The sequence below is a fragment of the Theobroma cacao genome, chromosome 5, assembly GCF_000208745.1.
Source record: "Theobroma cacao cultivar B97-61/B2 chromosome 5, Criollo_cocoa_genome_V2, whole genome shotgun sequence".
Classification (NCBI taxonomy): domain Eukaryota; kingdom Viridiplantae; phylum Streptophyta; class Magnoliopsida; order Malvales; family Malvaceae; genus Theobroma; species Theobroma cacao.
In genome coordinates, this window is record NC_030854.1 from 32,173,614 (window position 1) to 32,186,494 (window position 12,881).

Consider the following 12,881-nt stretch of genomic DNA (forward strand, 5'->3'; position numbering starts at 1 on the left):
TTACAGGAGCGAAGCTCAAGCTAATTTTTCTCACAAAAAAGATTAAGCTAATTAATTTTTGCTTCTCTTATTAGATTTATAGACCAAATATTGGCTTCACTTTGATCATATTTGTTGGTAGTAGTTTTATTACTTACAATTGGGTTCTCTATTTCCCTTTCACTCGCTATTAAAAATCACAATTGGGTTCAATGGACACAAGGCCCAACTTTACCCAAAATGGTTTGGGTCAACCCTACTTTTGGGTTTCCTTTTCATTCCCATTTTATGGACCCTTCTTAGGTCACTTACTGTCCAGACATGGGTTCCTCCATTTGGCCCAAATGCATCTACTACAACTTATTGTATCCCCAAATTCAAGCTAAATTTTACTCATTTTTTTCACCAATATAATTTGATAAACCAGTGTTCTTATCCGACTCTTTGAATAGAAAATTTATGTATTTATTATTAAGTCAAATTTCCAATATAATTGATCAAATACTCAATTTATACAACTATGGTTGGTCTAATAAATTTCTAGAATTTTATTAGACCAACATTTTTTTTTTTAAAAATATTGGTATATAAGTACACAACATCACAAATATAATCAACTTAATGTGCCTTTACAAACATAACTAATCAATCAACTAACAAACAAAGCAACAAATTAGTATGTAATTGGAAAAACTCCAATATAAAATTGGAGCAAATTAACCTTGAGACTTGAATATAATATTAGGAATAGTAAAACATTAATCATTCCATCAAAAGCCAATTGGGGTAAAAGTTGATGAAATTCAACTTGAATATAAAATCAATTAATATGAGATAACACCATTTAACACTCATCTTTGCATGTAGACCCAAGCTAACAATCAAAATAGACGGGTCTATCAAGTGAACAAACACATAAGAGGCCACAGATAACTAGAACATAGTAAACTTGTACTTTGATATTGAGTTAAACTTTTTAAACATACATCCAACCTAAATAATTGATATATATAGAGACAACAGGTTTATTACGTGACAAATAATTCACATAAAATAATGAGGAGCCTATCTTATAACATAGACTTCGCGTCTAACAATTTCAAATCTATCATAGAGAAATCAATTAATGAGGTAATAGATGCTCTAATATCATCAAAAACTTCTAAGACAATAGTCTAATTTAAAACCATAAATTAAACCTTTGCTTGACCATCATCATCATCATTATTATTATTTTGAGAAGAGAGTTCCCATTTTTCATTTATTTTAAATTTTAAAAAATATAAATTCAATTCGTTAAATAACATGGATTGATTGTTGTTAATTAAATGCTTGTAGCTACATGGGAGTAGGACCGTCAAGTCCGGCTCTTGTCCTATGAAACACACCACACCTTATAACGGTTACTAGATTTTATCTAGAAATTTACAAATTGTAGGGCCGGTGCAGTCTCTGAGACAACCAAACAATATTCTTCCCTAACACTAGTATGGTGCAGTTTAAGAAAGGCAACCAAACAATACTCTCGCCAAATATATACTAGTATCCTCGTTAGTAATTGTTAATATATGTTTTGTTAGGCTATCAATTCGTGCTCGGGTAATGTAATCAATTACATTAGATAAGAATGTAATAGATGAATGTATCCACATGAACATGATGTCATTAAATAATTAAATTGAAAGTGTGATTTTTGTAAATACGGGTATTGTGATCAATTACATTAGATAAGGATGTAACAGATAATGTATCCACACGTATATGATATCATTAAATAACTGAGTTAAAGATATGATTTTTGTAAAAGCATCAGGACCTTCTGTTAGATGGCCTTGTGGTAAGTGTAAAGGAAATTGGGGAAATATACTCACAAAATAGGATAGTATAGGAGCCAATATCTTTTGGACTATTGCCTGATGTTTCCTGATGTAAAGATTAGAGGGGAAAATTCTTTCCTTTTGGGAAATGAAATGAAAGACTTGAATAGCTTTTTTTTGTTTTTTTGTTTTAAAAAATTTGAGTCAAAGTTCTCGATATATATACGGTAGCAATTATACGTTTAAATAAGAACTAAGAGAATTTGTTGAAAATATTCTCATTAAAAAATATTATAGAAGAATGCAGATTTATATTTCTATTACAAAGGTAAAGTAACTAACTTGTTGTTTGTTTACAAAACTAACCTCAGTATTACTAAGCCATTTATAAAAATGCCTAACTATCTAACTGAGTATATACACAAGTATCTTTAAGTTAGTTGTGCTTTACAGTCACGCGCATAATAATAATAATCTCTGTCACTCTCTCTCACGATAGGCATGAAAGTTGAGAATGCTCATCTTGTCGAGGAGTCCATAAAATTGTGCTGGCTAGAAAGCTTTGGTGAACATATCTGCAATTTGATCCTCGCTACAGACATATTGTGGAAGTATAACACCAGCTTGCACCTTCTCTCTAATAAAGTGGTAGTCCACCTCAATGTGCTTGGTTCTTTCATGGAATGTTGGATTTCTGGAGATGTGTAAGGCAACTTGATTATCACAGTACATGGTTGCAGCAGCTAAACAATTAGAATCAAAGTCTTTCAACAAACACAATAGCCAAACAACCTCAGAGCAAGCAATAACCATAGCTCTGTCTTCTGCCTTAGCAGAGCACCTAGCAACAACTCCTTGTTTCTTTGATTTCCAACTAATCAAAGAATGACCAAGAAATACTGTGAAACTTGTCACAGGCCTTCCAGTATCTCTACAACCTGCCCAATCACTATTTATGTACACTGTGAGATGTATGTCAGAAGTAGAAGAAAGCAATATACCCTGTCCCGGTGCTTTCTTTAGGTATTTCAATACCCTATAAGTAGCTTGTAAATGACCAGTAGTTGGTTTGTCCATGAACTGAGACAAAACTTGAACTGAATATGTAATATCAGGTTTGATGAATGTAAGATACAATAGCTTTCCATCTAATTAATTGTTTAGACATTGTAGAATTTGTCAAGATTGTGCCACCATCATCTTTAGAAAGCTTATGGTTATGCTCTATGGGGTTGTCCAAGGTTTAGCACCAAGAAAACCATACTCACTAATTAGATCTAGAGAATATTTTCTTTGACATATAAAAATTCCTTTCTTGGATCTAGCAATTTCTAAGCCTAGAAAATACTTAAGTTCACCCAAACCCTTAACCTTAAACTGTGTCTTTAAATAGTTTTTCACCTTATCAGTTGCCTCAACGCAAGAACTAGCAATTATTATATCATCTACATAAACCAAGAGTGCCACAAATTCTCCATTTTTCAGTTTTTGTAAACAAAGCGTAATCTGCTCTAGACTGTTGAAATCCAAACTTCAATAAAGAATTTGTAAACTTACAGTTCCATTGCCTAAAAGCTTGCTTCAGGCCATATAATGATTTATTAAGTATGCATACCATTCGAGAAGTTGTAAAACACTCCCCTGAAATGCATATCCTTGAGGAAGATCCATGTACACTACCTCATCAAAGTTACCATTAAGGAATGCATTATTTATGTCTAGTTAAGACAAGTGCCACCCTTTAATAGCTGTTATAACTAAAAACACTCTTACAGTTGTGTGTTTTGCAATCGGACTCAAAGTTTCATGGGAGTCAAATCTTTCTAGTTGACTGTTTCCGTTAGCTACAAGAGGAGCCTTGTACCTTTCAATGCTGCCATTAGCCTTAAGCTTGATTTTATATACCCATTTACGTCCAACAGTATGTGCACCATCAGGAAAAGAAACTACTGTCCATGTTTTGTTATACTCCAAAGCATCAAGTTCATTTTTCATCGCATCTATCCACTTATCATATGTGATAACTTGATGGTGTGTTGTAACTAAATTAGAATGAGTAGGTAAATTGTGATGATACAGGTCAAGGTATTTGGGAAGCTGTTTAGGTCGAACACTTTTTCTGGTGTTAATTGGGTGAGAGATATCAATTACAAAAACAAAAGAGTGATGATGGGTGTCAGGAGCATGTTGGTCAGAAAAATTAAGTGGAGAAATATGAAAATTCTAATCAACAGAAATAGGTGTAGATGTGTTGGTAGATGCCAAATCATGAACAATATGATTAAAATGCGGTTAAAAGACTTATCCAGCCCTTATACTCTACAATTTTATCCAGTTTAGTCTTTGTACTTAAAATTGAAGCAATTTAATCTCTTGTTTTTGAAAATTGCTTTCATTTAGTCCATCCCTTTAACGGCATCTAATTTCGCCATTAAAAAGAATGATGTCAGCGCTGACATGGTACATTTTAATCACGTGATATGCCACGTGGCATTGGTGTGATAACATGGTAATGCCACGTGGCACTAATATGATAACGTGGCAATGTTGATGTGACACTGGATGTTGACATATCAGTGCCACGTGGCAGATTAAAAAAATTTCTGAAAAGAAAATTTCTACTACGTCATAGGAAGTAAATTGAACAAAAATATATAATACGAGAACTAAATTAAACAAAATTAAGATGTTGAAAGACTAAATTGAAAAAATTATTTGAAAAATATAAATTTTTAAGTAGGTTATTGATATACTCATTAATAAGTCAAATATTTAAGTGTAAAATATTTATTGTGTTAAAAAATATATATAAATATTTTGTTGCTTGATTATTTGATTTTAGAATATGTACATTAAATTATCTTTTTTGCAAAAATTAAGTTTGAATTCTCCTTTTATAAAAAAAATTAAAAAAAAATTTCATACTTAAAGTCAAATTTAGATGAATAACTTATATTACGTTAAAATAAAATAATGTAAAAAAACTAAATAAATTCTTTTTTCTTCTATTTATAATACTATAAAAATTTGAAATTTATTTAACTTAGTTTTTAACTTGAACTGAATTCAAATTAGTAAAATAGATCTATTTAATTACAACATTCACAATTTACAAATACCCATTCTTTTGAAATTATTAAACTCTTACCCAATTTATCTTTTATTTAAATTTACTCAAAGTTTCTTATAAAACGATTTATTTAAATTCAAATACCATAATCAAATCTGTCAAATTTAAGTTTAAATTATTAATTTAGATCTATAAAAAATTTAATAATAAAATAAAATGATACAAATATTTACAGTTATATTTAACTTTATTAACCATAAATGCAGTTTTTAATTTAGAAATTTTCAACTTAAAAAATATAACTTGAAATATTAAACAAAGTATAAACATAAAAAATAAATAAAAAATTGAAAGGGAAGAGCTCAGATTCTATGGTTGTAATAAGAGGTTTGTCATGTCCAAGTTAAACAAGTCAAAATAAGGAATTATTTTTATAACCATCACTAACTCCATATCTTCGTTCTTCATTTAAAAAAAAAAAAACTAAATCAACCTATTTTGCTAATTTGAGTTCAGCCCAAGTTAAATACTAAGTTAAATAAATTTTAATTTTTTATACTATTATAAATAGAAGAAAAAAGAACTTTTGTAGCTCTTTTATATTATTTTATTTTAACGTAATGTAAGTGATTTATCTAAATTTGACTTTAGGTATGAAATTTTTTTTATAAAAGGAAAATTCAAACTTAATTTTTGTAAAAAAGATAAATAAATGTACATATTTTAGAATCAAATAATCAAGTAAGAAAATATTTATATATATTTTTTAACACCATAAATATTTTACACTTAAATATTTGACTTATTAATAAGTACATCAATAATCTACTTAAAGATTTAAGTACAGGGACTAAATTGGACAAAATTAAAGAGTACATGACTGGATAGTTCTTTGGACTATTAGACTGCATAACAGGAGGAGAATTACCCTGTGAACTAGAAAGATCATAACTATTAAAACCAAAATTTGAAGTAGTACAAGAATCAAAGAATAAAAGATGTGGTGAATGATAATAAGAATCATTAAAAGTGTTTTAAGGAGCAAAGATTTGAATATAATTTTGTGTCGTAGAATCAAAATCGGTATGAAATGGAAACAAATGTTCAAAGAATAGTATATCTCTAAAAACAAACACTTTGTGTGCATTCGGATCATATAGTATATAGCTTTTAATTTTTATGCAATAACCAAGAATAACACACCTTCTAGACATGGAATCAAATTTTTTCTATAATTAGATGATGTAGAAGCAAAACATAGAGAACCAAAAACCCTTAAATGTGTATAGGTAGGACTCTTTTGAAAAAGAATTTTATAAGGAGTTTTATTCTTGAGAATCGGAGAAGGAAGCCTATTTATAATATGTGCAGCCATAAGAATGGAATCACCTCAAAATTTGATAGGTAATACGGACTGAAACATAAGAGACTTAGCTACTATCAATAAGTGTTTATGCTTCCTTTCAACTATGCCATTCTATCGAGGTGTGCCAACACAAGAGTTTTGATGAATAATTCTTTTTAAGAATAGAATTCAGCCAAATCAAACTCTTTTGCATTTTCTGTGCTAATTTACTTAATACTTTGACCAAACTGATTGTATATAAAATTGTAAAAAAAAGGTATAATGCCAATAACATCTGACTTAGTTCTTAACAAGAAAATTCAAGTAAATCTTGTAAAATCATCAACAATAACAAAAAAATAATGTTGATCAGTAATAGTTGCCACTGCATGGGCCCCAAACATCCATATGTGTCAACTCAGAAGGTTCCATTGAACTTTGGACATTAAGAAGAAATTGGAGGCTTTTTTAATTTACCAAGGGATAAATTTGACAAATATGATCTTTCAATTTAATAAATATGTTTAACTTGTTTAGACATGAGACGGTTCATTTGAACACAATTAACTTATTTAAACATGAATAATAAGTGATTGTATATATCTTTAATATTAATAATTTAATAAAAGAGTTTAAATATATTAAATAATGTGAATTAACTAATTAATATGATTAATTAGACGTGTATTAATGTCATATATAGATTAGACATGTTAATATGTATAAAATACTAATATTTTCGTGTCATAAACAGGTGGATACAATTATGACATTAACATGATTATTCAAAATTCTTAGATTTAATTTTTTCCACGTTGCAAGTAAAGTAACTAAAGAAGAGTTCTATGTGCAGTAGTTCTAGTTGGGCGTTTTCCTTATGCGTGGCACCCACGTGTGCAGTTTCCTTTCATGCGGCGTCCATGCGTGTGCAACCTGCATGCACAATTCGGGGCAGAAGATGTGCATTCATATATGCGCCGCCTTCATGCGTGCGTGCCAATCCTGCGGTTCCATAGCTCTGCTCGACTCGTTGTGTTGCGCCTTGTGTGTGGTCCAATGTTGCTAACGTGTAGCGCCAACGAAATCCGTGTAGATGCTGGCCATCTATATCATCAGGTGATTGATAGAAGTTAACGACCATAACAAGCTTGCAGAAATTTGCTTCCAGGTGAGTATTAGCAATTGAAAAAAATGGCAGAAACCAGTGGGAAACATATCATTGAAGAAAAACAGACTCCGCTGTAAGACTCTTGTTCCAACTATGTTTGCTATCTTCCATCACTAAAGTCTCATGTAAAACTTTTCAACTAGAACAAATTAATAATTTAATGTAAGGAATTGTAAAAATGATTCCTGAATTAATATACCTGATTATTGAATATAGTAGAAGAATCAAGATGTTACATTTCTTGTTTAATTAGGATGTGCTTCATAGTAATATCAAAGGAGTCGATGGCTATATATATATATATCTATATAAATTTTGTAGTTCCATAGCTTTAATAAGTATCAATGCATTGATACAAAGTCTGGTTTGTAAACCCATATACATAGTAAAAATAAAAGAGTGGCAATCTGCACCCTTGACACCTCATAGAACAGAATGCAAATCTTCTGCCCCGTATTGGTGTCCCATTCCCTGCCCCTCTTATAAAATTATGCCATCTGTCCAATGAATGGAAGTTTATTAACGGCACGTTAACTCCCCTTTTTTTTTTTTCTTTCCCTGATATTTTCAGTCATTACACTCCAATCTTGGAAACTCAGCCATCTTAGGGATTTTTGTATTGTTCTTGGCTTTACTCTTATTCATGAACAAGTCGTCATCAGTTAAAAACTCAAGTGGTATTTATCTTCTTTGTCATTCTCTGTTTTAGCAAAACCCAAAATAAACGCTATTGGAGAACTTAGATCCGAAAAGAACACAGAAGCCATCTTTGAGATTCTTTGCTGAAGAAGGGATCCAGTGGACAATTAACTTACCAATGGCCTTGGATTAGCGTGGTTTGTGATATGTTGGTGTGTATTGATGGCATGATATTTTATTTTGGCTGGTATGTTGTAACCTGATGTGGTTATGTCTCGAGATACTGTCAATATTCTGATTTATGCAGTGCATTGAGGATGGCAGGGTGTGAAGGCGAATCTGATTCTATTTCATGCTAAAGGAATGGAGGATGGTCTTTCTACTTATTGTGTTTCTCTTGAAGATTCTGTATTTTTGACTCTTTTGCTGTACAGGGATATTATGTCTGGGATGATTTTTGGGTGGGGTTTAAGCTTATGACTGAATATGTCGGGCGTCTAGCAGAGTCTTTGTTTTCATCCCAAGAGTAACCAAATTTTTTGATTTTGATATTCTACACGCAAATTCAAGTATTGAAATTCAAGCTTATGATTATGTGGCTTGTACTTGCATCAATCTGGTTCTCTCTGTGTCAAATATTGTGACCAGTAGAGTTGCTTGAGACCCAGATATGAAGAGGATGATCAAGTGCGGCTTTTTCTTTTCTTTTATCCCAAATTTTAAGCTTTGTGCTATTCCACCATTACATTAATCTTTTCTGTAAAACAACCATTTCATTGATTTTGCCAAATTTGAACCCAATAACATTGTTAGAGTAGAGAACATCCATAAAAATGTGGTCAATCCTGTCCAAAAAATGGCATTGTATGTACTTTCTCTCAGTAATTGTTTTTCAAAAAACAATACTTTGGAATTCTTGGGATTGTTCTTAGCTTTTTTTTTTGTCCATGCACAAGTGGTCTAATCCAAAACAATCTTCGAGATTCTTGAGATTGTTCTTAACTTTACTCTTATTCAGGAACAAGTCATCCTCGGTTAAGAACCCAGGCGAAAACTAAAACTTGCTATTGAGCAAAAACTGGAGAGTACGATTGAAAAGATTGGAAAAGAAAAAAAAAAGAGTTAACGTGCCATTAATAAACGTGGACAGATGGCATAATTTTATAAAAGGGGCCGGAAATGGGGCACCAATTCGGGGCAGAAGATTTGCATTCCAAACAATTACTGTGCAAATTGCCCATCACCTATACGTTTTGCTTAATGAAATAAATTCCCACCTATGCACCTCAAACAGCAGAACAGTGAAAATAAGAGAATAAGCAGAGCATTGCACTGTAACAATTAGTCACCCCTGCAGATCAAAGATACCAGATTCCACTTGAAAAACAACAGCCAGAAAGTAAAATCAGCTTCATCATACAGCTCAACCAGATCATCTTCGCAGGGCATTCATCAGATAACAGCATAAAGCCACACGAGACATAACTCAAACAGAGGGGCAGACTAAAAGAGTTCTCACCAGGCATTGGAAACAAAAGAAATCCTCAAACAACCCTGGTAAATCAAATTGCAGTTGCTCCTTCAATCATTGTCCCCAACATATCGCTATATTAGAGAACATTAGCCAAGCAGGTACATACTGTTGCTACTCCTTAAAATTGCCCTGCATTGAGACTCAATGCTACTTTTGTTCTCAAATCATCAATATCTTAATATAATGTTGGTAGACCGCTCATCCACAGTAAAATCACTCATGAACTACTCAAGGTTAGCTTGATTTAATCAAGGTGTCAAGTTCACTGAGGATTAAAACGAAAATTTCAAATTATCTCAATTTTTGTGAAAGTCTAACCTTGTCCAATAAAGTGAGATTGAAGGAATTAAGGAAGTAGTCATATGAATTAATTCTTTATTAATTATTTCAACTAAAAAATGTGCCACAAAAGGAAAATATTATCACTGACACAAAAGTTTGGGGTTTGAATATATGTAGCAATTAAATTCCCGAAGGTTTTGTTTTAAGAGAAAAACCTCAAGCTGCATATACAAAATAGAACTTTAATGGTCATGCTATCCACTTAGACCCATAAATTCGAATTGATTTTATTTCGGACTTGAACAGTAAATTTTTAGGCTCAAGCTTAGTGTCACAATTCGCAGATCTGTGACTAGTCCGGCTCGTATGGATTGTCGAGCCAATCCACATGGTATTCTAGGGTAACTAGAATACTTTTCAAAAATAGAATTTTTCTAATTGATTACTTTTTTTTTTTTAATTGGGAGAGAGAGATTCAAACCTTACTCTCTAAACAGTATCACGTACCAACTAATGAGTCAAATGCTGAAGTGCATTTCCTTGTTCATTACTTACTCATCAAGATGGTACAGTTTTAAGACTTTATTTTTCTTGTACTCCAAAAAAGTATAAGTTAAATACTTTCATATTTACTTTTACATCAAGTTTAGGTTAAGTAGGCTATTATAAATAGTACTCTTATGAGTCATTGTAAGATAATTAAATTCAATTTGTCGAATCAAGCAATTTACTTTATACTTATATCTTTATAAATAATAATTTTTATTATTAGCATTTGAACATTTAACTCATTCATTGATATATAATCTTCTGTCTAAAAATTAAAGTTTGAATTTTTTTTAATTAAAAAATTTTTATTATTAAAATAATGCAATAATATGTAATAAACATACCGGATTAGAATTGAGTTTGATTTTAAAAAATGAAGGCCTACTGGCTCATCCTCATCCAGGGTTAGGACACCTGTGCTACACAGTCTTTTTCCAGTACAACGTCGTAGCAATTTTTTGTGTTTATTGTAGGCAGAAGTCTATTGGCCACAAAAAAAGAAAAAAAAATTGTGGTCCCATAAGTGTTCGTGTCTGGACTCTTGCCTAATTGTTGTTATTAGTCAACATTTCCTGGGGCCGTTTGCTTATAAAACACAAGCGAATTGTTGCAAACCACCGTAAGCAACAAATTTATAAGCGTGCAGTAGAAACTTGTGAAAAGAATTTAAAGCAGCAGGGTATTAGGAGAAAAAACATGCACGGCTATATATCAGAAGATACCCTGGTAGAGGTTCCGGCAGCTGTGATATGGGAGGTCTACCGCGGTCTCCAACTCGGAAAGCTCGTTAATGAGCTGCTACGAGATGTTATCGGCGAGGTAGAAGTTGTCCAAGGTGATGGAAGCGTTGGAACTATTGTGAAGGTCACATTCCCTCCAGGTAAAGCATGTAAATCTAAGATATATGCATGCTTTCCCAATCACAATTCAAAAGTTAATTTTTAATTAAAATTGAGTCAAGTTTGAGCATATGTTCATAGTTTAATTAGTTAGAACCATATTACTATATATATGCAATTGCAGGCTATAATTTTTGGGTTTTTTTTTCCCCTAAGATCTATGACTGAATCAGTAATTATATCATGATATTGGAATCCTTTTAGGAACTCCTGGACCTAGTTATATGAAGGAAATGTTTACAAAAATTGATGACGAGATACGCTTGAAGGAAACAGAAATTATTGAAGGAGGATTCAAAGAAGTTGGGTTTGATCTTTATCGAATTCGTTTGCAAATACTTGAGAAAGATGCCGAATCATCTATTGTCAAGTCGTCAGTAGAGTATGAAATTGATGACAAGCTTGAAGAAATTGCTTCTCAGGTGACTACCCAGCCTTTGAAGATAATGGCAGAAGTTATTGGCAAATATCTCAAAGAAAGGAGCTCCACTTAACTAGGATATGTGCTATCCAACTACTCCGAACTGTTATTTTCATATAATGTTTGTCTACCTTAGCGTCCTATTAGAAAAGTCACATGCGCGTGCATGTGTGTTTGTATGCGTGTTTGTGTGTATATATATATATGTAAAAGAATTTATTATTTAATATTTTTGAAAATATAATTTAAATAAAGAAATATATTTAAAATAAAATAATTTAATTATAATGGAACGGAAGGAATTCATCAAAATTTTATACCGTAAAAATAGGGTGTAATTTCAAATATACATAAATTCATTCGTACATGTACACCCTTGCCCTAATATTATTGTTTTTCTTATCCATCCCGTTTAACAAGTGTTTTTGAGAGTAATAAATAAATTGAACACTGTTTTCATTTTTTTTTACATAAGCAAACTTCAGATATCTGATTTATATTAGGAGGGAAAAAGCATATAGTTGCACTTAATTTCTTAAATTTTCTATATCTTCTTCTCAATTATCTTAATGCTTAAAGCAAACCTATTAATTAGTAAACTAGAAATGAGTCCGTGCGTATACTTAGGGCGGACCTATATTATGACAAGTGGTGTCACATGACACCACTTATTCACTGAAATGTCAAAATTTTCTACTTGTTATATCACTTATATTAAAGTTTTATGTAGTTAATTAAGTTAATGAACCCACAATAATGGCTCAATAACTTAAAGTTAAATATTCAAATGAAGTCTTGTTTATTGAAATTAAAGAAGAAAGAGCAAATGAGGGAAGAAAATTAATAAGTGGATATTATAAATTGACAAAAAGATTGTTTTATATTTAGGAAGAAAATAGCGATCGGAGATTATTAAATACATATTATCCTTAATTGATTGAGAATAAGAGAAATAGTTGAGAATTAATAGTATTGTGAAAATTAAAAAGTGATAAAAAATTAGATTTATTAGGTAAGAAAGTGAAAGAATATGTCATTTTATTAATTATTTTAATTTTTACGTATTTTAATAGAAAATAAGATAAATAGTTGAGAATTAATAGAATGTAAAAATGAGACAAAATAGATATTTATTAAGAGTAGATATTTATTAATTATTTTAATTTTTGTATATTTTT

The 12,881-nt window shown here is 31.1% G+C and overlaps 1 protein-coding gene across 1 annotated transcript; it reads left to right on the forward strand.

Moving 5' to 3' along the window:
* On the forward strand, positions 10,981–11,907 carry LOC18599535 (S-norcoclaurine synthase 2). The gene is made up of 2 exons (XM_007029548.2): positions 10,981–11,263; positions 11,487–11,907. The coding sequence occupies exons 1-2, from the start codon at positions 11,080–11,082 to the stop codon at positions 11,774–11,776; spliced, it is 474 nt and encodes a 157-aa protein (XP_007029610.2). The 5' UTR covers positions 10,981–11,079; the 3' UTR covers positions 11,777–11,907.